The sequence below is a fragment of the Pseudonaja textilis genome, chromosome 3, assembly GCF_049901715.1.
Source record: "Pseudonaja textilis isolate UNSWEBS1 chromosome 3, rPseTex1.2, whole genome shotgun sequence".
In the NCBI taxonomy this organism is placed as follows: Eukaryota; Metazoa; Chordata; class Lepidosauria; order Squamata; family Elapidae; genus Pseudonaja; species Pseudonaja textilis.
Window position 1 is genome coordinate 153,911,804 of NC_141992.1, and position 26,848 is coordinate 153,938,651.

Genomic DNA, 26,848 nt, shown 5'->3' on the forward strand with positions numbered 1-26,848 from the left:
TATTATATTATATATTATATTCATATATATATATATATACATATATACATATATACACACACACACACACACACACACACACACACACACACATATATATATATATACACACACACACACACATATACATATACATATATATATATACACACACATACAGGTGTGTTCGGGTCTTTTCCCATGTAAGATTAAGAGTATCTTGGCGACGTTTCAGCGAGGTCCCACTCGCCATCCTCAGGCTGGTGCTTTCAGCTTCGTGCCAGTGCAAGCAGTGTGTGATCGGAGCTGCTGTCTCTCTATAAATACTGGTGGTGGGGGCTGGTGTGCTGGGCTGGTTGGCTGTGCTGCTGCCTCTTGATTGGTTGATGGAATTGATATTGGTATAATGGGCTGTGTAATGGCCTTGTGAGTTTTGTTGTGGAGATATAAAACTCACAAGGCCATCACACAGCCCACTATACCAACATCGTCTGTGAAAGTCTGACTCACAGACGAACACAATACAGAAGCCTGATGATGGCAGATGAGATTCTGCCGAAATGTTGCTACAACTTTAAAAGCACAACTATAATGACGTGGGAAAATACCCGAACAAAGTTGAATACCATACATGTAAGTACCCGCGAAAACTTAATATATATATGTGTGTGTGTGTGTGTGTGTGTGTGTGTGTGTGTGTATAGGAAAAGGAACAGCTACCACAAATCCTTAGTTTTACATAAAGTATGCAGTGTTTACTTTTATATAAGAGAATTTATATTTATGTTTCACCATTCATAAATGTAACTCGGTCCAAAATTGTTATTTATATTCCAAGCTATAAGAAAAAAAACTTTACATTTTATTTTTACACTATGATAAAATTATTACCTTGTAGTTCTCCAATAATTTCTGATCCATGACTCCTATCTCTTCGTTCTACTTCCAGGGCTCCTTGTAGCTGGAAACAATCCTTTTCCACCTGCAATTTTGTGTTTTCCAGAATTCTGCATCTCTCCTGCAACTCCCTATTTAATGATTCAAATTGACTTATTGACTTGCTCATTTCTGTATGACTTTTCCTTAGTCTTGCTGCAGTATCTGACTCTGTTCTCAGCAAATCATTGGCCTCTTCAAGCTGTGTGAGCAATGGAGTTAGGGGGAAATTGGAGATTAGTCTAAATTGAGCATTGGCTCATACTACCCTAAAAAGAAAGATTTAGTTACCGTGCATTCAGAAAGTATTCAGACCCCTTTCGCTTTTGTCAATTTTGTTATGCTGCAGCCTGATTCCACAGTTGTTGAAAATCATTTTTTTCTCATTAATCTACACTCACTACCCTATAATGACAAAGTGAAATGTTTGTAAATTTATTAAAAATAAAAAACTGAAACATTGGCATAAGTATTCAGACCTTTCACTTGGTACTTTGTTGAAACATCTTTGGCAGCAATTACAGCCTCAAGTCTTTTTGAGTATGATGCAACCATCTTGGCACACCTGGATTAGGGGATTTTCTGCCATTCTTCCTTGCAAATCCTCTCAAGCTCTGTCAGGTTGGATGGTGACCATTGGTAGACAGCCACTTTCAGGTTCCTCCAGAGTTGTTCAATAGAGTCTGTCAGGGCTATGGCTGGGCCACTCCAGGACATTCACAGAGTTGTTCCTAATCTACTACTGTGTTCCCTTGATTGTTGTCTTCATTGATAATTGTCATGTTAGAAAGTGAATCTTTGGCCCAGTCTGAGTTCCTGAACACTGTGGAACAGGCTTTCATTGAGGATATCCATGTACTTTGCTCCATTCATTTTTCCCTCAAACCTGACCAGTGTCCCAGTCCCTGCCATTGAAAAACTCCCTATACAGCATGATGGCTGTCACCACCGTTAGGAAGATATCGGACAGGTGATGAATGGTGCCTGGTTTCCTCTAGACAGAACATTTAGAACTGAGGCCAAAAATTTCAATCTTGGTTTCATCAGACCAGAGAATCTTGTTCCTCACAGTATGAGAGTCCTTCAGGTGATCTTTTACAAACTCCAAGTGGTTTTTCATGTATTTTGCACTGAGGAGAGGATTCCATCTAGTCACTCTGCCGTAAAGCCTAGATCGGTGGAGGGCTGCAGTGATGGCTGTCCTTCTGGAACTCTATCCCATCTGGCGCTCAGCCCATCAGGTTCTTGGTCACCTCTCTTACTAAGGCCCTTCTCCCCCAATTGCTCAGTTTGACTGGGCAACCAGCTCTTGGAAGAGTGGTGGTTTGTATCAAATTTCTTCCATTTGAGAATTATGGAAGCCACTACGCTCTTAAGAACCTTCAATGCAGCAGAAAATTTATTGCAGCCTTTCCCAGATCTGTGCCTTGCAATAAAATAATCCTGTATCTGAACTCTTCAGGCAATTCCTTTGACCTCATGACTTTTGCTCTGGTACAATATGCATTGTCACCTGTGAGGCCTTCTATAATGTGTGTCTTTTCAAATAATGTCCAATCAATTTAATTTATCATAGGTTGACTCCAATCAAGGTAGAAACATGTCAGCAACAATGAAGAGAAATGGGAGGCACTAGAGCTAAATTTCAAGTGTTGTTGCAAAGGATCTGAATACTTATGCCAATGTAATATTTCAGTTTTTTCTTTTTAATAAATTTACAGACATTTCTAAAATTCTGCTTTCAGTTTATCACTATGGGGTATTGAGTGTAGATTAATGAGAAAAATGTATTTCAACAACAGTACAATCAGGCTGCAGCATAACGAACCTGACAAAAGTGAAGGGAGGGTCTGAATGCACTGTATTTATTAGGCCATTTAAACATCAAGCAACTCAATGTAACACATGGGACAAGTTAAAACCATATTATAATAACAGAAGAACAAAACAGAAATATAACTGTTTAGGAATAATTAATCATTAAAATCATTAAAACAATCATAACAAACTAATATCTTTATAAAATCATAAGGTCTAGGGTTTCATGGAAATAGAAACATATTAAACTGATGGCAGAAAATGACCTAGTGGTCCATCGAGTCTGCCTTTCAGTTTTTTTATTTTTTTTATTTTTGTCAAACAATAGGCATATGTTTATTCCAAGCATATTTAAACTACTGATGACTGATCCACTACCTCTGCTGGAAGTTGGTTCCAAGCTTCCACTATTGTTTCTAAATCTTTAGGGCTTTCATGAAAGGCAGCAGTATGAAAGTGGGGGGAATTAATATGTGCAAAATTATTTACCTGCTTTTGCAACTGTGTAATTTTTTCATTTGTAATATGTGAGTGTTGACTAATTTTTTTTAAGTCTTCCAGCTGATCTTTTAATGTTGACGCTAAAAGCAAAGAAAAGCATTTTAAGCATACATTTTCATAATATTTCTAGGTAAATTTCATTCATACTTTCTATTGATAATTGTGGCCTGAAGAGAGAATAGAGGATTCTGGAGATGAAACGCTAGTCCAAGGAATCATGTCATCCACAAAACCATGAATTTTTGGACAAGGATATATTATCTACTAAAAGGCTTTTGTAAAAGACACACTTTACCTCACAAAGATTGAGAAGAATGTGGTTTAAAGACATCTTACTCAAGTCATCTGGCAGACTTTAAATTAACCATGGAGGGGTAAAAGATCAATATCCAGAACTAAACTCAAAACAGTAAGCCTTATAACAAGAAAGGAAGTGATAAGAAGGAAGGGGGGCAAAGAAATACATCAGAAGATGAGCAGGAAAACTCTAAGAAAGACAGTACTGAAGGGCCCCAAATGACTGTAACTCAATGCTCAGAGAATGGGGAAGAAAATAGAGAACAGGACATCTCAGCACCAGGGTAGAAATTGGAGGGTATGTTGCATATGACATCGTTGATATTGCTGAAATTTGGTGGGAGGGAGCCTAAGATTAGGGTATATACATGTAGTCCTTGACTTGAAACAATTCATTCGGTGAATGTTAGAAGTTATAACAGCACTGAAAAAGTGTGACATGACCATTTTTCACACTTACAACCATTGCAGCATCCTAATGGTCATGTGATCAAAATTCAGATGCTTAGCAACTGGCATGAATTCATGACTGCGGTATCAGGGTCACATTATCTCCTTCTGCAAACTTTTGACAAGCAAAGTCAATGGGGAAGTCAGATTCACTTTACAACTGTGTTACTAACTTAAGAATTGCAGTGTTTCAATTAACAAGAGTAATAATAAAGGACATAAAATGGAGCAAAAATCACAAAACTCACTTAACAAATGTCTTGCTTAGCAACAGAAATTTTGGGCTCAATTGTGGTTGTAAGTCAAGAACTACCAGTACTGGTAAGACAAAATTTGATCATGCCTAAGTAAAGAAATATGGATGCATTATATATCAGCCATGACTACACAATATGGAAATTTACGACAGTGAAAGAGTCCTACCCTGGACAGGAGATTGGACAGGAGATACCTCCAAAGTATCTATGATTGTATGAAAAGTTTTCTTACTGTAATAAATAAATAAATTAAAAATACAGCTTACCTTCATTTTCTGCATTTCGACGTTTTTCATTCTCCTGTTCAGCTTTTCTTTGATATTCAGTAATTCTATGTTGCAAGAGCATCTTTTCCTTCTCTACTTGAGTAACTGTTGATTCCAAATTTTTTCTCTGATTTCCCTGTAAGTTATAATATTTAGCAATAAAACTGTACAGCTAAGCATTCATCTGAATATTTGCAATATAGAACTGCAATTATTTTAATCAAAATATTCTTACAATAAATAAAATACAATGAAATACGCTTGCTATTTTAAAATATAATAAACTGATATATAGGCAATTGAATATTAGTTTTTATATAATAACTGTACACTTTGAAAATGTATCAGAAAAAGAGTTCTGAAGGGCGATTAGAAATTTAAATGCTACAGTGAGTATCTTAAATCTGAATAAGGCTTAAAGTGCCCAATTTGCACCTTAAAATTCATCTTAAATCCACAAATGAAATGTTGGCTCTCACATTCTGGGGGCTGTGAGAATCACACCCAATATTCTATCATGTTGAAAATAGCCTTTTTTGCATTACTAACCTACTGTAAATTACATTTTGTTTAAAATAAAACATCTTTAAACCAGCATTTAGAAGACTTTTTAAAACTAGCTATTTCTATACATGTATACTAAATTGATTGTGGAGGATAACAGGGAAGTTGAATGTACAAGGAAAAATCAAGGCCCATTCGTGTCTTGATAGATGGTCTAATTTAGGCCAATATGTTTTTTGTTAAACCCGCAGGCCATGGAACCAGGCCACACAAGTGGTGAGCAAGCAAACGAAGCTTTATCTGCATATGCATGAGGTCTAGGTTGTTCGCGAAAGCACTGCCCTCCCCCTGCCCGGTCCATGGAAGATATTTTTTCTTCCGAAACCAGCCCCTGGTGCCAGACGAGTTGAAGACCACTGTATTAGCAATTTCTTCTTATCTATTCTAAGTATAATGTAAAATTGTGTAAATTTCCAACTAAAAATTCAAACACTTACCTCTTCATCTAGTTCCTTCATTATCTTGTCTAGTTTAATATTTGATGTTCTATAAAGAATATAAGAGTTGAATTTTATTACCTCCTTTAAGACAAAATATTTTATATGTAGCTGATCAATATAGCCAAAACATCAAATACATATTTAACCATAAAATTTTTAATACCAAAAATGCTAATGCCACCAACATTCCACAAACTTTTTTAATATTCTTCTTAATATCAGTTAGGAAAATGTCTGTGCTATCATAAATCATTTTTACAATATTGTTCTTAAATACATCTAAAGTCAGTAATTCCTATGGGAATAAGAAATGACAAAAATACAATCTGTAGTTTGCCAAATTCCTCTCAGCGATTGCATGTTTGCTGACATACATGAACATGTTGAATGCTATTATCATACAAGTGATATTTCATAAAAACTATGACATTCTGAACAAAATGAAACATATTACCTGAATTTTTGTTCCATTTCATCTTTTAGCTGCATTTCATTATGGAGCTGTTCTTCAAGCAGATAAATATTTTTTTGCAAAGATTCTAGCTATAAGTACAAAATACAACATGAATTATGTTATACTTTTATAAAACTAGTTAAATAAGTAAAGCATAACCTTTTTGCATTGGTTTTCTGATACTTGCATATTAAAAAGTCTTGGTAAAGAATAAACACATCTAATTAATTTTCAAAAGCACAGAGTACAGGTTAGCACTGATTTTAATGAAAAGGGGAAAAAAGACTCAAACTTTGTCTTTAGATATGTCATAATAATGATTTTCTTTACATTGCCTCTCATTTCCTATAATTTTTCATTAAGAAGATGACAAAAATCCTTTGGATTTTTTTGCGTTTAATTATAAAAATGAATATTTATATTTAATTTTTAAGAAGTCATTGTAATGCCTTTCATTGGAACACGGAATTGTGAAGTTAGTATCTTAAACTATGTAAAGAAATAGATTGAGAATAAAATTGTTTTTTGCCCCTAGCATACAGAGATACAAAACATCACATTTCAATTTTTTCTATTATTTATTTAAAATATATGAAACAGCCAAAGTATGTGTTTTTCTTTAAAATATCCAATAATATTTTGGAGTTGCAAAAATGGTATTAAAATGCTATACCTATTGTATATCAAATATGAAAAATATTACTTTAAGTCTTTATTCCACAGTAATAGAGTAAACTTCATTCAACATATTTCAATTTATGGTACTTATTAAAGAAAATGAATTTTAGTTTAGCCAAATTATAATATTTATGTAAAACAAAACAAAACAAAACCACAATTTAAGTATCCAATTTTAACATTTCAATTTCATTTTTTATTATTTAAGTTATATTATATAATTATATCTAATTTAAAATAGGTCATTTCTCAGAACATAAACAAATTATGGAATACATTTAACCAATGACAATTTAAAAAATAAATAAATATACCAAGTTTTTATCTACGTTGGTACTTGTTCTGTTGTCATTCGAATTAGGTGTGCAGGTGGATAAATACCTATAAACACAATTTTAAGTTTTAGAAAGACACAAAAAGGAATATATTTTGAAAAAGGGAAACAGAGCATCCTGAATAAAAAAAATTACCTTTATTTTTCCAAAACTTAAAGAAACCTTAGAATTTTATTTACTATGAGGCTCAGAAAATTCAATTTACTATATAGAGACTGGCAGCAATCAATGAAAAATGTCTTTGTCCTATATTATTATTATACAAATCATAAAGTCTTCTTTGTAGCTATGTATATGTGAGTGTATGTGTGTTGTTTTTCTACCATTATTTATACTAGAACTAGACTATGTTCACTATATAACATTCAAATGACCAAAGCTCTCTTCCATTGTTGTTTTCAATTTATTTATTCATAATCTCTGTACTGTGCACTTTAAGATTGAAGCCTTTTATATTTTATACCAGTGACAATATCCTGGCTTAAAGTTATATATTGATGCTATTACTATTACAGGTAATGTATGATTGAGCTGTTTCTAAAAAGCATACTATTGATTTTATAGTAATATATTCATGTTTTAATATACTTATTTGTGAACCTGGGAAATGTGTTGTCCTCATGTTTTCTTAAATTCTTAAATATGGATGCCCTCTATAGTTGCTGCATAATTTCAGGAAAAAATACAGATGCTTTAGAGTGCAGACAGTGCTATATCTGTGCTCCAAATATTCTTCTGAAGTGAATCAGAGATCATTCCAAGCATTACTAAACACATGCAACTTGATTTTCCAAATAAAGAGATACCTTCTTTAAAAAAAATTTCTTTCCTTATTAGATTTTGTTGCATTTACCAAACATAACTTTGATCCCTATACGTGTTTTTTGCAATATAAAAGCAATTATTACCTGAATATTCTGGCTTATTTAATGGAAGATACACACACCAAGCAAAATGCAGTCAGGCTACCAGAAGCCAAAATAAACTCTACAGAATGGATGATAACCCTCTAAACTAAATACAGCTGCAATATGATGTTTCCAACACCAATAGGCTAACACAAGGCAATTTTAATGACTGCAATAATAATTAAGTTACATTTACTATATTCCTGTTATAAATATTCTCATGACTTTTACAGACAAGCCAATATATTAAATCTATATATACTTACTGATGATTACTATAATAAGTAAATCCTACAAAAGGTAGCTGGTTGCCAACAAAAGCTTTTGGTATAGGAAATGTTTCTTCTTCACCTTTGTCTTCCTCCAGATCATCAAAGTTACTAGTGTCAATATCACTACTTAAATCAGGTACAACAGGTGCTACGGCTACCCCAAAAAAACCCCAAAAGAACAAAGATTAATAATTGTATAAAATGTGTGTATTAACAGGTATAAATGTAATGAAGCTGATATGAAAAAAGTTGTTTTACGATCATACAACACTGAAATCTTTATTGTATTTTGAGCACTTTGTGCGTAAATCCCCAAGAAACTTAAAAAGTTTTTAAAAATTATGTAACATTGAGAGGCACAAATTGTTCCAGAGTAGCTCATAACAAATTGATGATCTGAGTGTCTCAATTCTGCCAAATATTTCTAATATTTTAGAATTTTCCTGGGACAGGAAAATTATTATAAACTGACTTATCAAAGCAATTGTTTTCATGTATAATAGTGGTATTTTCTATAAAACATAAAATATTTTACTACTGTTTTATTAATTAAAGAGCTTTGTTAATTAAATTAAAAATAAATTATAAATGTCATATATTATTGTATAAAATAGTCACAATTACTCATTTTATCCAGTTATCTCAAAATACTAAATGTTTCCATTGTAATTATAATACTGCAATGTACTACAACCTTTGGGATAATAGAAATCAAAGGAAAAACTCAGAATGGTTAAAAATTATTTTGTAATAATTGGTAAATAAAAATCAAAACAATTTTATGAAATTGATAATTTGACTTAATATTAATCATGGGGTTAGAAATTGTTATCCTGAATCAAGTATTTCAGATGGATTCTGTTTAATAAATAAAAGATATTTAAGCTGTGGTTTTAAAATATTTTAACCATTTCATAGGGTTTGTTATGAGAAGTACTTATATATTTTTTGTATATTTTAAAGCAGAGGTCCCCAACCCGCAGTCTGTAGATGGGCACCGGTCCGCGACATGTCAGCAACTGAGCCACACAAGCAAGTGACACCCCATCCGTGGAATGCAGGCAGCACACAAAACCACATCCCTCCCGTCTGCAGAAATAACTTTCTCCACAGAACTGGTCCCCGGTGCCCAAAAGATTGGAAGCCACTGTTTTAAAGAACTACACAACAAATTTTAGATGCCCAGCTCAGCTAAGATTATGTTTCCTCATAGCAGCCCACAATACCCCATATCACAGTATCCCACAAGTCTCTCTTTGAAGGAGATGGAGGTTAAGAAATATGATAAATGAAGAAACAAATATTTGGAAAACATTTAGAAATTGAAGAGGGAGGAAGACAGAAAGTATGTAAAATCTCATTGGATGTACATAAACTTTCTGGAGTGAAAGAGTGTGAATCTTGTGAATGTTGTGTGAGTGTTGACCTTTTGAATAAGCAGGTCAGCAACTGTTTTTCTTTATCTGTTATGTAGAAAATTACATTCCTTCAACACTATAACACATTAAAATTATATTACAAGAAAATATGATTTTATACAGTAAATTACTTACTGTCTCTAAGATTTTCCCAAGACCACTGATCATTTTTGAAAAATGGATGTCGCTTAATTTCTTCCACACCATTTCTTCCTAATCTAACTTCCCTGTAAAAGTGAAATAATTTTTAAATTATACTACACATGCTGCATACACATGAAAATAATTTGTAAACAAATGAAATATGAACTCAAAGCCAATTTTAAAACAAAGAGATCATTTATTTCAACCATAGCAGTTTCTTTGCTGTAAATATAGAATGGAAAAGTTTCCCCCATTCTCAGTAATAAAAAGAATATTTGCTATTAGAAACATTTATCTGATATTATAGGAATTGCAAATGCTTCTATAGAATTATACAAATCCTCCAAAAACTTTTTATCTGACGTTAGTTGAAACCATGTTTCCAGGTAATCAGTAATCATACATCATTACTTATATCTGCATTTGTCTGAGCATGTCATAGCTATAAAACATTTCTTTTCAAATCTTTCAAATTATTAGAAAAAATTCTGCTATATTTTAAGAATCGGAGCAGGGGATAAAGTTTGGGGGAGGGTCAGGAAAAATTAATAACAATGTTACAGGTCTAAAGTACAAAAACTCAAGACAGGATATCCAGAGGAAAAATCTTTTAAGATCTTGCCCAGAAAGCTGAACAGCGTGTAGAATAACAATATCTGTAGTAATTTTATTATGACTTGTTTTAAAACGATACTCCTTGTTTGAAGCTCATTTGTTGGTAATATAGTGATATTATTATGATTTAGTGTAAATACATGAAGAACATAGTTTTCTATTATATTCAAAACTCTATCCAATTGACAGAAATATGAACAAGTACCTCAAAGAAAGAAAACAAAATAAGAAATAGCACTGACTTTAATGTCTTCAAAAACAATTTTTGATATGTTACATGAACATAGCTGATATTTTATAAGATGATGAATAATTCCCCTTAAAAGAAGAATTCATTTAATAATTTAAGTTTTTAAGTTTTTTAAAAAATAATAAGTATTTAAAAATGTTTTTTCCATAATACGATTCTAAATATATTACCTGTCTGTTAGAAAGCCACAAATAAGATTTTTTGCATCTTTAGAAATATCATTATCATCAGGGAAGCTAAGAGAATTCTTGTGGTTCATAATTTTACTATATGTTCCAACCAAAGAATCTGCATAAAAAGGTGTATCCCCTAAAACAAGAAATAAAACATTATAAATAATTATAAATCACTGATTGTTAAAACTAATAAAATAAGATGGCTAGATTGCACAACCTGGCAATATATCAATACTATTCAGCCAGAAAAAGCAGTGGCTTTTTATGCTTATTTTAAGAACTCAAATAGCATTATCATATCAAAATCACAAAAAGGAAAAGATATTTTGCAATCACGTATTTCCAAAGATTACCTCATGCCCACCTCAATAGACTTATGTTATCATTCTAAGAGCTGCAAAAAGAGATTGGGGTAACAGGTGTAGCAGAAAAAATGAGGAAGATAAGGATAACAGCAGGCAAAAGAACAGATGATTCAAATACTGTATATATATTTTTAAAGATACAATTGGCTCTGAAACCTTTCTAATAGAAATATCTCCTGGCTACTCACAAGGGACTGCAAATGATATAATTTCAGCAATCCCAGATAAATAAACAGCAAATGAAATTCAACAGTCACAGAAATTTAAAAAAAAATCCTAAACAGAAAGAGACAATAGTATCACAGAACTCAATGAGATTTGATTCAAATAATTTTATTAGGACTGTGATACACAATAATTAAAATTATTATTGATGGCAATAAAAAAACCAAGGTAGTTTATTTTGTAATGTAACTAGCTGATAACCCAGCGTTGCCCGGGTATTTATTTATCCCAATCCTGTATTAGACAAGAAAAGGAATGAATTATATCTATAGTGTCGAATCAAAGTAATAGTAGAATATACAAATTATAAACTCTTTTTTTTTTAAGAACCAATCCCCCTTACCAGAGGGGCCCCCATTGTGGAGTACTGTGAAGCCGTTATCATGGCAACTCCACTATGCTGTACAGTAGAAGCCATTTTAAGGCAAAAACAGGCTGTATCTTAACTTGAATCCAAAATGCACACTATCACTGTCAAAAGTACTGTGATTTGACAGTATAGATATACTTCATTCTTTTCCATTTCAGCGGCCCAGGCATTCCAGAGTTATGCTGCAAAGTTATGCTGAGGTAATTAGGCTGTGAGGGTTAAGCCAACGATTTGAAACGTAATAAATAGCCTTGAATGCAAACAAGCCAAGATGAGGGTATTATAGTTCCCAGAATCTTGAAGCTGCTCCGAGCAGAACTACCTCACACAGCTCGAGAATGAAAAGCAGGCATGCAGCCACAAGGTTTTGACAGCTCAAAATGGCCTCCAGCCGTTAAACTTTTGGTGCGCTCCTCAAAGAGGCAACTTCCTGCCCTGTAAGCAAATGGCCACCGGAGTTCTTTCTGTTAAGCTAACGGCAGGAAAAAGTGGAAGTTATCACAAGTTCAAGTTCTCCGCTTCGAAACAGCGTTTGGAGAGGGGAAAGAGCGATACGACTCGGTTTTGGAGTGAAAGGCTCACACCGCTGACAGAATAAAAGAGAGAAACACTGCAGCAATCAAACTGGCAGGGGTAGAGAATTTGGCTGTAAAGAGGTGGCGCGGAGCAGCGCCGAACCCTCCCGCTGTTTTGGGGGGCGCAAATCGGCGCTTCCCCTAATCAGACCTGTCAGGCTGCAAGATCAATTTGGGATAGAAAGCTAGAGACAAACTGATTAACTATCAAACCTGCTGGCCACGAAAGAATTTTTCCTGTTTCGGTCAAGGAAGAATCACAAGCACTGCCTATCTCTCATGAGGCTGAGCAAAAACTGGGGAACGCTGAGGAGGAGTCCCGTGAAGGAGGAGGAGCGTTCCACAAATTAAGCCCAGACTACAAATGCAGAGACTGAAGTACCGCCCACTACTGGATGCTCTGAACAGCTCACGGGAGAACACACACACACACACACACACACACACACACACACACACCGACAGGTGTTAGGGGTGTCCAAGTTTGGTTGAAATTGCTTGAGGTGTTCCAGAGTTATGTTGGAACACACACACACACACACACACAATAGAAGAAAAAGATAATAATTTACACAATAGTTTTCTGATACTCACCCACAAGCATTTCGTACAAAAAAACACCAACTGACCACCAGTCACATTCTCGTCCATAATAGCCATCACCACCTTGTGATTTTAATACTTCTGGGGATATATAATCCGGAGTTCCAACAGCTGTATCACATCGTACCATACCTTCCTGTAAAAAAGCAAAGATGGTTTAAAAGTATATGAAGCAAGATGATTGCTTAGATCTGTTTGGAAAATTAAATTTGAAATTAAATATGAACTCTAGTTAAAATTTTGAATTTAAACACACATTGATATCTATTTTTCAGAATACCATGATCTTTCACAAGCCAAAAGCTAATTAGTAGTCTACTAATCTACTAACCTTATTCATTTTCATACAGGTACCAAAATCTGCTAGTTTTAAATGACCAGATTTATCCAGCAGCATATTATCAGGTTTTACATCTCTGAAAACAGTAAAAGAAATATTATCAGATCAACTTTTATTTATTAAGCAAGAACATTACTAAGCCTCATCCGAAATGAAGAACACAAATGAACTATGGCTAACAAAATGAGTCAGTTATGAATTATAAGTGACTTTGCATTTCTTTTCCTTTCTGAAACAAATTCCCCTTTAATTGTGACAAACATTTTATACTTACATAACTCAATTTATTTTTCCATTTAGTACAGTATTATTTATGCCAGAAATTCAACAAGGTTAATACCAAAATCTGTCACACCATCTATTTCTTGATTCTTTTAAAAGTTCACTGCCACAATAACTGGCCAGTAATGTGTGCACAGTACAGCAAATTGCATAAACAGCAATACAATTAAAGCAGGGGGAAGAGCTGGCATATATTAGAGTAGATTTCCAGTACATTTCCCTTCTTGTAATTATTGAACATGTTTGTGTAGACAAATGAAAAATGTTCCATAGTGAGGCACTAAGATTTTGATTTTGAAAGACAGCACAGTGGATATGAACTCAATTAGTTAAATATGTAACTTTACATTACCTTTTCAGCTAATCCAAATCATGCAACAGATAGCACTACAATTGTCTGTAAATGCAGGATGATTGCTAACTGTCAAAAATGCAGTAAATGCAGGATGATTGCCAACTGTCAAAAATGCAGTCATGTAACCATGAGAATGGGAGAACTGGATATGATAACTTCAAAACCATGAACAGTCACTAAACACCTCATTGTTGTAAGTTGAGGACTATTTGTACATGATGTTTTAGTTATTTTGGGTGATTCGTCTGTGTCCATAACTGAATCCAGTTTCCTGGCCAATACAATTATACATTAGTATTTTATCAACTGTATTGTTTGCCATCTACTTTCAATCCCAGTTTAGTCTTCATGTTGAAATATAAAGCTGTGAATGGTTTAGAGTTCTGTTCCTCTAAAACACTATTTTCAGGTGTATGAAATACGAGTAATTCCCCAGTCACTATAGCCCTGACTGAGAATTTTGAGCTGAAGTTCCTACATCTGAAAATTGCCGAGATTGGAAAATACTGCTCTTAAAGGAAAATCTCCTTTCTAATATATGTGCCCAGATGATGGTAACCATGCACAAAAGCCATCATCTATACAACTAGAATAGGGAATAACTTCTCAGTTGCAGGCCATCAACTGTGGAAATCCTTCCTCAGGGAAAAATCTGGAATCTATATTAATATGTTTTTAACGTGATTAATACATTTTATTAAGCATATTTATAGTTGGTTTATTTTAGATGTATATGTTATATTAAGGTAATAACTTCTTTATATTTTTCACCATTATTTTTGAATTATTAAAGTATTCAATTATTTTATTTTGTTTGTTTAAGCAAATTTGTAACCCATCAGTATGAATCTAGCTATTAGGCAGATTAAAAGTATAAATTACATAAAGAGAATCAGTTTATTTGTATTCTCTATAATACTAAAATAATCTTATTTTGCTTTTTTCTGGACATATTATCTTCCATGTTTTGTGGAATATAATTTACTTAACTTTATAGTAGTTGTTAACCAATACATGAAGAATGGTAATCTATTAAAAGTTGAACATTATGCATATACTATTAACTTTTATTTGTAATAGTGTCATTTCATTACTCACTGACTATAATAAAGTACATCTATCATGGTAATTACATACAGCAACTCATTCTTTTTATAAATGTATTGGAGAAAGGATGAAACAATTTTATGCTGATTATCTTCAATCTGCTCAACTCTGACATTGTAAATAGTCCAGTAGTATTATAAATTAAAATTTCAAAATATTATTTTTAGTTCAATTTAAATGTTGAGAATATTGGCTATATAAAAGATACTTACCTGTGAATAAAACCCATGGAGTGAATGGCATCTAATGCAAGAACAACTTCTGCTGTATAAAATCTTGCCCATTTTTCAGGGACATCGTAGTTGCTCATTAAATTTACCAGATCCCCACCAGGCATATATTCCATCACCATATAAAGGTAACGATCATCTTGGAATGCATAAAATAACTATGAACGATAATAGACTAGAATTACTGTGTGCTGCAGTCCTATCAACTGCTATTTTCTTTTTTTAAAAGGAACTTACAGGTAAATAGAGTTTATATTTATAATATATCAAGTGATAAAAAACTAATATAGATAGGTAGCCCCCATCTTATAGCCACAATTGAGCCCAAAATTTCCATTGCTAAGCAAGATAGTTAAGTGAATTTTTCCCCATTTTACAATATTTCTTGCTACAGTTGTTAAGTAAATCACTGCAATTGTTAAGTTATTAATATTGTTGTGAAGTGAATCTAGTCTCACTTGGCTTGTCAGAAGTTTGAAAAGTGTATCACATGACACTGGACACTGCAATGGTCATAAATGCATGCCAGTTGCCAAGGGTCTGAATTATAGTCACATGATCATGGGTATATTGCAATAATTGTAGTGTGAAATCTTTGTTTTCAAACTACAACTGCAAAATATTTGCACTGAAGTTATCTTAATTATTGGAATGAATAATTATTCAAATACAAATATACCGTGTTTCTCACAAAATAAGTGTGGGCCTTATTTTTTTTTGACCTCCGAAAAAATGGCTAGGCTGTCTTTTGGGGGGTGACTTAATTCCCCCCCCCTTGCATCCTCAGGTGGGCGGGTGGCGACGGCTTGGATGTTGACCTCGGCGTTGGTGGGGCACTTCGTATCGGGAGACCTTCCGCCACTGTTGCTTTCCCTTCTCCCCGTGCTGCCGCGGCGTTTGGAGCAACACCATGGCGTTTGGCCCAGCCATGTGGCATTTGGCACAGCCACGCGCCAGGGCTCCTCCCTGCAACCGGAGCTCAGCAGAGACACTCGGCTTCAGGTGCTCCTGTCGCCCCCATCCCTGCCTGGCACCGGGCAGAGCATGAAGAGCTTCGCCTGGGGCACTCAGCGCAGCTAACAGGCGGGCCCTCCTGCCTGGCGGCAGAGCTCTTGCCAAGGCAGCAAGTGGCTCCCCGCTGGGCCCTCCGCTCATCCCTCCAGGGCCACGCCAGAGCTGTGCAGGCTGGGCAGAGCCGGGAAAGCAAGCTGCGGGTGCGTGCCTACCTGCCAAGCGAAAGAGCCGGGCTGACCCGAGCTTGGCTTCCTTCCCAAGTCCCTCCAGCGCGAACCCGAAGGGGCCACCAGGAGAGGCTGCTCGAGGCAGTGATAGCGCCCACCCATCCGTGGACAGGGAGGCAAGGTGACGGCCTGTGCCACATCCTCCTCAGAGCTGAGGCCCACCGAGTGAGCGCCTCTGCCTGATGCCCATGCCGCTGTAGTGTTTGGAGCTGCCAGCGCGTTTGTTGATGCGTGGGGACGGGCTGGGCGAGGGGTGGAAAGGATGGGCAGCTTCGGGCTCTCTCCGCTGGACCCGCCGGCCAGGGAATCAGTGCTGTCGTCGCCTCCCCTCCCTGTCCGCGGATGGGTGGGTGCTATCACTGCCTCGGGCAGCCTCTCCCAGTGGCCCCTTCGGGTTCGGGCTGGAGGGACTTGGGAAGGAAGCCAAGCTCGGGTCGGCCCAGCTCTTTTGCTTGGCAGGCGGGCGCATACCCATGGCTCGCTTTCCCGGCTCTGCCCTATCAGCATGGCTCTGGCATGGTCCTGGCGAGATGAGCGGAGGGCCCAACGGGGAGCCCCTCACTGCCTTGGCAAGAGCTCCACCACCAGGCAGGAGGGCCCACCTGTCAGTTGCACTGGGAGCCCCAGGTGAAGCTCTTCGCGCTCTGCCCGGCACCAGACAGGGATGGTGGCTGGGCACTTCTCCTGGGGTGGGCCGATCCTGCGCTGCGGCCCCGGGAGATTCGCCTCCTCACGTGGGGTTGGGCTGCCCTCTCGGGCAGGGGAGGCTTTGTCATACCGGTAGTAGGGCATCGTTTTTAAAAGAATTGGCTTTGCCTTTGAAGGCGAAGGGAAGGCGGCGACAGGAGCACCTGAAGCCGAGTGTCTCTGCCAGGCTCCAGTTGCAGGGAGAAGCCCTGGCTGGCCATGCATGGCTGCGCCAAATGCCACGGCATTGCTCTAAACAGCATGGGAAGAAGGGAAAGCAATGGTGGCGGAAGGTCTCCCAATACGAAGTGCCCCACCAACACCGACGTCAATGCAGGCAACACCATATCCGGGGATGCAACAAAAGTACTTCCTAACGGCAAGACCCCCCGCCATTCCCCCCATTTCACATGTTTAATTTAGGCCTTAATTTGAGGGGAGGGGCTTAATTTGATTTTATGCCTATAAAACATGCTGGGACTTCCTTTTGGGGAAGGCTGTATTGTTGGAGAAACACGGTATTTAAGGAGAGTTTAAAATTGTAGGTCAGTAAATTAAAATGGTTTTAAATGATATGCGCTCTATACAAAATGTTAGACACTTATTCAAAATGAATGTTATAATTCTTGGCCAATGTGAATTCAAATAAAAGTCACCTGAACAACCCAAGGGCTATTTGCAAATGCCATGATATCTCTCTCTTCCCAAAAGAATGCAGAATCTGATCTTTTTATCATCTCAAATTTGCTGAGAAGTTTCATGGCATAGACCTTTCGTGATGACTTGTGTCTTACCTTTAAAACAAATAACATGAAAAAAATATTAAGTATGAAACAGCATGATTACATTCTATTTCCATTAACTATGTTAAAAGATTAGGGTTATATACCTAGTCATCATCTTAAAAGGAAAGCTCTTTCGCATTTCATGGAGCACTGTTGTTCTCTAGCTCTTCTTCTCTAGCATTACTGATTTACTTATTTCTGAGAAACTGTCCCACACTCCACAGGTCTAGAAAAGATCAATGCTATTGAACATTGTCATATCAAGGATAGATATTCTACAACTAAATACTTTGAAATGTTGTTGGCCAAAGTTGCTTCTACCTATAAAGGTAAGCATGAAATTTTTATAACCGACCAGTATAACATTTCCTACATATGAGTTTGGCATTAATTTTATAAGCAAAACAAGTACCTTCAAATTTAATTTGATATACTGCTTATTACTGCATATATTAAAGAACTATTAATATTTCAATCCAGTAAGTAATGCAGAGGGCATGAACCCTAAAACTAGGTAGGGCAACCAATTATGGGCATGTGACTTTCCAGTGTTTTTTTTCACTAAAGGTATATGTACTATTTATATACATTGTCTATTCACAAAATACCTTATTTCCCAAAACTATAATTAGATTTTAAAATAGTTGCTAACATCGGTGATTTTAAAACACTGATGGAAGAGCATGAAGCCATTATTTATGTAGATTATACATTAAGGAGAGAAAGACGTAACTTCTCTCCAAAAGTAAAACTTTCCTCCAGAAAAGTATACCTCTCACAGCAATTAAAGTTTTAAAATAAAACCACTGAAAACAATGAATTTTTACTTGCAGTGCAGCCTGGAAATGTAATCTCTCATCTCAGATAAGAACTTTATATATTTATATAAAAATTACAATATGACTTGCTAAAACGCATCTCTACAACTAGCAACATTAGAACACGATAGTTTGTTCTGTATATTATACTGTAACAATAGGAATGAAAACAAATATAATCACCAAAATTATTCTTCCACAGTATATATTTTAAGATGAGATAAATCTTGCTTGTTTTATAATTCACAGAGCATGATAAACAATAGCCTACTTTAACTATAATTGGTTAATTTATAGTTAAGGAGACAGAAGTTATTTTGCAGACAAAGTAGTTGTGGCTTATTTGGTAATTTTGTTGCTCTTTTTCAATTGAATAATCATGTCTATTTTGCTTGCTTACAAATTTATACAGGGCATAAAAATTAGGCAAGAATAAGCCAATAATCAAAATATATTTCCATCCACAAATCACGTCACCCTACAATAACTAATCGGTAAGAAAATGTCAGTTCAGACTATTATTTACTGCCACAAAACTAATCATGGTTTATTCAATGACAATTTTCACAAATAACATACTGAAAACTAGTGGTAGAATTGTTGTAGTTCCAGATGCTCTTAGAAGAAACCACACTTTTTTTCAACACTCACTCAGAAAAATATGCACTTAAGAAAGTATTAACAAGACAGCAGCAAGGTCCAATCATACAAAGCATATATTTATTTTCAAGTTCCCAGATTTTGGCAGCAGAGGAAATGTCACAAACATCCATCACATATAATTTCATTGGAATTTCATTGGAAATTCTATTTTAAAATAAATGAAGTCTTAGTTGTAAAATCTCCATATGTAGAATAACATACCAACTGAACTTCTCCAAATGCTCCTCTACCAATCACTTTTACTACTTCATAATCTTCAGCTTTCATTCGGAGATCTCTTACTTTATTTATTGTGTCTTTGTCTATGAAGAAAATATAAAAAAAATACTGTAGTAATAGGTTCATTATAAAAAGAAAGCTTACGGTCTTTGAAATAAATGTACATATAAAATATACATTATGCATCAAATAGAATAGAATATAGAATAGGAGTTGGAAGGGACCTTGGAGGTCTTCAAGTCCAACGCCCTGCTTAGACAAGAAACCCTATACCAGTGGTGGCTAACCTTTTTGGGCTCCTGTGCCAAAAATTGTGTGCGCACTTGCGCTCACATGCCAGCACCCAGAAGACAATGCTCATAGGGGGGCCCCAAGCCCCCTGCGCATGTGCGTGCAATCCCCCCCTTATCTGCATTGGGCCTCACAGCTGACTTTTTACCCATTTGAGGCCTTTTTCAGTCTCCCAGAGGCTTGAGGGAAGCCTCTGCAGCCTTTGCAGACTGAAAAATGGACCCGTTTCATCACTTCCAGTATTTCAAACCTCTAAGAGGCCGAAAAAGGCCTCAAATGGGCCAAAATCAGTTGTGAGGCGCACGCATGTGCAGGGAGGTAGGTTTGCCTGGGGCTTGCATGCTCATACAAATGGGTCTGCATGCAACCTGTAGCACGTGTGCCACAGGTTCGCCATCACAGCCCTATACCATTTCAGGCAAATGATTGTCCAATCTCATCTAAAAAACTTCCGGTGTTGGATCATTCACAACTTCTGGATGCAAATTTTTCCACTGATTAATTGTTTTAACTGTCAGGAAATTTCTCCTTAGTTCTAGGTTGCTATTCTCCTTGATTAGTTTCCATCCATTGCTTCTTGACCTGTCCTCAGGTGCTTTGGAGAATAGATTGATTCCCTCTTCTTTGTAGCACCCCTGAGATATTGAAACACTGCTATCATGTCATCCCAAGTCCTTTTTTTTGTTAAACTATATATATCCAATCCCAGCAACCGTTCTTTATATGTTTTAGCCTTCAGTCCCCTAATCATTTCTGTTGCTCTTCTCTGCACTCTTTCTAGAGTCTCAACATCTTTTTTACATCCTGGCAACCAAAACTGGATGTAATATTCCAAATGTAGCCTTACCAAGACATTATAAAATGGTATTAACACGTAATGTGATCTTGATTCTATCCCTCTGCTAATGCAGCCTAGAACTGTGCTGGCTTTTTTGGCAATGTTTAAATGGTTGTCCACTAGGACTCCAAGATCCCTCTCAGTTATTGCTATTGAGCGAGGTACCACATACAGTAGAACCTTTGGTCCCAACCACAATTTGTTCCATAAGTTTGACGATTTCTTCGTCTTCTAATTTTCATCTTCAGAAATTTCTGGGTCATGTTTGATCACCATCCAAGCATATGTTCATGACCAGATTCAAAAATTTTGTGTATTTTTTGGTCAGAACCCGATTTGGTCGTGGTAAGAAGCGTTTGTGACCAGAGCTTCTATACTATACTGTACCTGTGCATTTATTTTTCTTGCCTAAATGTAGAACCTTACTTTTTTCACCATTGAATTTCATTTTGTTAGATAGTGCCCAATGTTCAAGTTTGTCAAGATATCTTAATCTTAAAATATCTTAATCTTAAAATATATCTTATATCTTAAGTCTATCTTCTGGAATGTTGGCTATTCCTGCTAGATTGATGTCATTGATGATCACCCTGTCCAAATCATTGATGAAGATGTTGAAGAGTACTGAGCCTAAAACAGAGCCTTGGAGTACCCTACTGCATCTACTGCATGTAGATGCAGTTCCATTGAGGACTACACTCTGAGTGCAACTGGTCAGCCAGTTACGAATCCCATCTGGTGGTGATGCTGTCTAACCCACATTTTTCTATTTTACCAAGTAGTAGATTATGGTCTTCTTTATCAAATGCCTTACTGAAGTCCAAATAAATTATATCCACAGCATTCCTCTGGTTAACACTAATTTTGTTACTTTGTCAAATAATGCAATAAGATTTGTCTGGCACGATCAGTTTTTTTACAAACCCATGTTGGCTAATTCATTGCTTATTTTTTTCAGAATCTTCCCAGGTACTGAGGTCAGGCTGATTGGTCTATAATTTCCTGGAAGTATTTTTTTTCCCCGTTTTTTGAAGTTGGAACTACATCCGCTCTTTTCCAATCCTCTGGTAGTCCCCTGGTCTCCAAAATCTTTGAAAGATATAGTTCAGTGGTTCTGAAATCACGTCTGCCAGTTCCTTCAGAACCTTGGGGTATAATCCATCTGGTCCTTGTGATTTGAACTCATCTAGGGTGGACGGGTGCTCACTTACCATTTTCTTCCATATTTTAACATGTTCCTATTCTGTTTTTTGTGGTGCTGTTTTTCATAGGTTGGACTGTTTTTCCCTTTGTGTAAAGACAGATGCAAAAAATGAAGTAAGTAGTTCAGCTTTTTTCCTGTCGCTTGTCATCTTCTTGCCACTTTCTCCCATCAATGGACCAACCGCTTCCTTGACTTTTTTCTTGTTTTTAACATGTTGACAGATGGTTTTTGGTTGTTTTTTGTTGTTATTTTTGACTTTTGTCACAAGCCTTGGTTCATTTTGAGCCTTAGCTTTCCTCACCTCATCTTTGCAGGCTCGGGCTATTTACTGATATTCTGCCCTAGTTATGTACCCCTCTTTCCACTTTTTATACTTTTCCTTTTTGTCTTTCAATTTATCAGAGAGTTCTTTATGCAGCCATGCTGGTTTCTTTTGAGAGTTGTAATTTTTCTTTTCTTCAGACTGGGCTTTTCTAATTTCACTTTTCAAAATTTCCCAAACTTGAGTTGTTTTCCCCTTGAGGATTCTCATCCATGGAATCCTTCCCAAGCTTTAAGTTTATTGAAATTAAATTCCAAGACTCTAGTTCGGGTCTGTCAACTCCCCACCCTGCAGGCCGGATGCATCAAGTGCTACCCATGCCCACCCCCAGTTTAGCAAAGGGGGAAAAAGTCCCCATACGTCACGTGACGCCGCTGTGACACGAGTTTGACACGGCTGTTCTAGTTTGACTCGTTATATTGTTCATGATTGCATAATGCTGAATTTCAATATTGCATGATCACTCCCCCTGAAGTTTCCTGTAGCTTCAACACTTTCTATCATTTCATCTGAGTGAGAATTAAGTCCAATATGGCTGATCCTCTAATTCCGTTCTCTACTTTTTGGGAGACAAAGTTGTCTGCTAGGTTTGTCAGGAACTTGGTGTAGAGTTTGTCTCCCAGTTGATATCAGGATAGTAAAGTCCCCCATTACTATTGTGATGTGCTTCCTACATATCTTAGTTAACTGACTAGGAAAAAGTTCGTCTATTTCCTGTTTGGTTGGTTGGTCTATAGTATAAACCCATGGCAATGTCATATGGCAATTATATTCTATTTATTGGTCATTTCTTGTGTAAATAAGAAATTGTTTAAATAAACAATTTCCCAGCCTTAACCAGGCTACAAATATCTTTGAATCTCTCATAGCAACATTCAAATGCCAAATATAACTTCACTGTAGAAATATGACGAAACTTTAATAATGGTTAAAAGAAGTTAAAAGTTAAAAAAAGTTAAAAGAAAAAAATTATTAGAAAATTTTGCTATTCTTGTCAAATAATTATCCACAATGCTCTACAAAATATTTGGTTGAACGTAAAATGAGTTTGTAGTGTTTACTTTTCACTAATTTTCATGTTTTTTTTTAATTACCATGAAATTATAAGCTAGAGGCTCTGCATTTTTAAAGCACTACTAGGGGGAAACAAACTATAATAATTTAAATTCCCAGCTGACAGTTACTTTAACTCCAAATTTGGTAACATGCTATTTTAATCTACATGGGTCAAAACTGGCATGAGATTATACCAAAAAATTAACATTTCAGTTCAGGAGATATAAACTGAAATTGCTGGTATAACTTTTGCTAATGCAAAATTCAAAGAAATAGTATCAACATATTCCTACTATTCCTTTGTATGAACCTATTGAAAACTCAATCAGTGAGATTCTTAGAAAGGATTATTATAGAATTTTGTCCTCTAACTACTACAAATTATCATAAATGCAGTAACAATGTTTTAATTAACTGCCTGATTGCTGACACAAATTTGCAAAATGTAAGGTTCAATGCTGAAATCTGCACTACCTTTTCCAGAGTCTCCAATGGAGTACTTATGTCCAATATTGTAATCCTATCTAATTTTGCATTTTACTTTTCATTCCCCTCCCATGATCATCAAGTTATGTTCAATATATGTGGTGGAGATTATTTCCCATTCTATATGTAAACTCCTTTATATCTGCAGGGATAAATAAATCTATCAATTCTCATATTTGTCCTGCATTTTCCAGCATTTTGTTTTATCTTTATCAGTTTATTTTTCTTATATTATATTCTTGCTAGCATTTGTGAATTTGAACATTTTATAAAGTCTACATTACAAGGTTATATTTATACATTTGGAATACAAGAAAAAAACAGGGAGTCAGATTTTACACATATGTCATTTTTTTGTTATCATCTTACTTCAAGGATTTCCAAAGATGTATACCTATAGATTTACCTACTTCATCCTCCAAGTCTATACTCTTTGTAAATGTTCTTGTCATTTATTATTAGAACAATAAATACTATATATATATATATATATATATACTTACATTTGGTTAAAAATGTGTCTATGTTTTTATTTTTTCTTAAAGCAGGAAAATCCAAATCGTATACCAAGGCATCTAATCCGTCCTGAGGAACAAAATAGATATTTTTTAAAGAACACAACTAATGAGTATTACAAAAAATACATCTCAAGCATAAATGTGCCTGTTTAATCATATTCTAAACATTTTAACATCATTTTAGTCTAAATTCTGTGGCTTTTATCTTAGCTGCTTCAGAGTATGCCACAGGATTCAACCGGGCAGTGACTCCTGCCACCTCCGTGGCTCGGTTAAGGACCTTGACTCTCCTGGAGCCAGAACAAAGATGGATAGGACGGGTGGACTGGGGAACCAGCCAGGATGAAGGTGGCTGTGCCGGACAGACCGGAAAGCCAATGTTAGGGTTGAGGCAGCTTAGTTGGGTGGCCGGGAAGCCAGCCGTGGCGAGGGCAGCTATGCTGGACAGACCGGGGGAGCCAGCCGAGCCATTTGCTGACTGAAATTTTTGCAGAATCCAAGGAATAATTTATCCTGTTCTAAGAGTGCTCTTCTACATGCCTCTTCTGAGCAAAGACTGAGTCAAAACTGAACGTGCTCAGGCAAGGGAGGTGTGAACAAAAGATTGATTGACTCAGTCTCCAAGCAGAAGAGCAGAGTTAACCATTCCTTGGATTCTTGACTCATAAATAGTGCAATGAAACATATTGTAATGTTAATTTGGACATGAGCATCAACAAAAAAGCCATTACTTCAGAGAGGAGTATTATTTATTATTTTGGTTGATTGATTTCTGCCTTTGTTCCCACACAGTACTCAAGTACTCAGCTATAAAAAATATAAAAGAAATAGTTAAATTCTACTGAAATGTTTAAAATTAACTATAAACTTATTTAAAGCAAAAAGATGGGCTATGGAGAAAACTCTTGACTTGTTTCTGTAAACTAGAAAGTGAGGACTAAGTGAAACTCCAGAGGTATTTATTTCATCTTCTATTATATGCTTAAAAAATGAACTCAGAATGTGAGTATACCTTTGATGATTCCTCTTTAACAACCTCAAATTCCTCAAACAAATGAAGGCAAGATACTGCATACTTAAAAAAAAAGCAACCTAGCAACACATGCTTAGAAAACTAGTACAAATCTTTTTAGAAGTGTAATTGCTCCTAATGTTGATTTCCTATATGGTTGCTACATTTTATATCAAATGATACTTTTAGCGATAGCAATAGCACTTAGACTTATTTACATTTAGACTTACATACCACTTCACACTTTACATCACACTCTAAGCGGTTTACAGAATCAGCATATTGCCCCCAACAATCAGGATCCTCATTTTACCAATCTCAGAAGGATGGAAGGCTGAGTCAACCTTGAACCAGTGAAAACTGAACTGCCGCTCATTAAGTAAAGCCTCATATAAAATACTGCAACAGATAAATCAGGCTATTAACTATGGTATGAATAGTAATAGGCTACTCCCCTCATGCTAATATGGTCAGATTCTACTGATTCAGGAATCATCACATGTGGCACACGAAGCAATATTTTTCTTACTGCCATCATTTAAAATCTAGACATGCACAAAGCTAATTTAAAATGCAAGAAAAATAATTCACAAGAATAAGATAAATAGCTTAACGCAAAAGATATAACCATAACAAATTCAATGAACTTAACTCATAAAAATGTTTTATCCTTAATAACAAAAGTGAAATTTTAGTAAAACTGGATGTAATAATTTCAATTCAGCTTTTTGATGTTTTGTGTTATCTCTCTCTCTCTCTCTCCCACTCCCATTCCACGCCCTCCCTCTCCCCCCACACACATATACACGCACACACTGGTAAAACTTGGAAGCATGCAAAAAATAGTTATACTCTTTTGAAAGACTGGCTCTATTCCAAGCAAAAATGTCCTTTCATCTTTTCCTTTTTTGGGCAGGCTAGATTTTGTAAAACATGCAGAGATAGCTTCTGATCCATTATTTCACTTAAATATAACAATTTGTTACAAGAATAAATGTGTTCTCTGTATATTTATTTAATGTTTAAAAAAATATGCATCAGAAAGTACATTTTCAACTTAGTGTTTGCTCTAATAACAATTACTGATCTATTGAAACGGCATTCTTCATTTGCTTAAACATTAGGTCCATAATCACTTTCTGATACAACCAGGTTTCAGAAAGAAGCAGAGCTTAAGCCTCAGAATTACTGGTGCCAAAAGCTGATTTTCTGTAAAAGAGATCATCATACCACCCACACAAAGAACACTCTTTCTAATTTATAATTGACAGTAGTATTTCTAATTTTTTAATAGTTTGCCAATCTCATTTTTCACAGTAACTTTCTGATATTCTTCCCAATGCTTTAGGGTCTTCAACTGACAAACTACATTTCACATCTCTGGTCTCTGTATTCACCCCAATTAAACTAAATATATAATTTATTAATACTAATATGACCAGAAGTTGCACCATAACATTTTAAAAGTTGAGAATGAAAGAATTCCTTGAGAATTTGT

The 26,848-nt window shown here is 35.7% G+C and overlaps 1 protein-coding gene across 3 annotated transcripts in view; it reads right to left on the reverse strand.

The window, feature by feature from the left end:
- Nucleotides 1-26,848, reverse strand: part of ROCK1 (Rho associated coiled-coil containing protein kinase 1) — an 86,471-nt gene that overhangs the window by 37,951 nt on the left and 21,672 nt on the right. For all 3 annotated transcript variants that reach the window (XM_026699332.2, XM_026699333.2, XM_087931149.1), the window contains 15 exons: nt 24,324-24,405; nt 19,606-19,706; nt 17,795-17,932; nt 15,193-15,368; nt 13,228-13,312; nt 12,888-13,032; nt 10,753-10,891; nt 9,709-9,800; nt 8,150-8,309; nt 6,955-7,021; nt 5,963-6,051; nt 5,506-5,554; nt 4,505-4,640; nt 3,223-3,314; nt 871-1,117 (listed from right to left, as the gene is read on the reverse strand). In XM_026699332.2, coding sequence (XP_026555117.1) covers nt 871-1,117; nt 3,223-3,314; nt 4,505-4,640; nt 5,506-5,554; nt 5,963-6,051; nt 6,955-7,021; nt 8,150-8,309; nt 9,709-9,800; nt 10,753-10,891; nt 12,888-13,032; nt 13,228-13,312; nt 15,193-15,368; nt 17,795-17,932; nt 19,606-19,706; nt 24,324-24,405 — 1,798 coding nt within the window. The remainder of the gene's footprint in view (nt 1-870; nt 1,118-3,222; nt 3,315-4,504; nt 4,641-5,505; nt 5,555-5,962; nt 6,052-6,954; nt 7,022-8,149; nt 8,310-9,708; nt 9,801-10,752; nt 10,892-12,887; nt 13,033-13,227; nt 13,313-15,192; nt 15,369-17,794; nt 17,933-19,605; nt 19,707-24,323; nt 24,406-26,848) is intronic.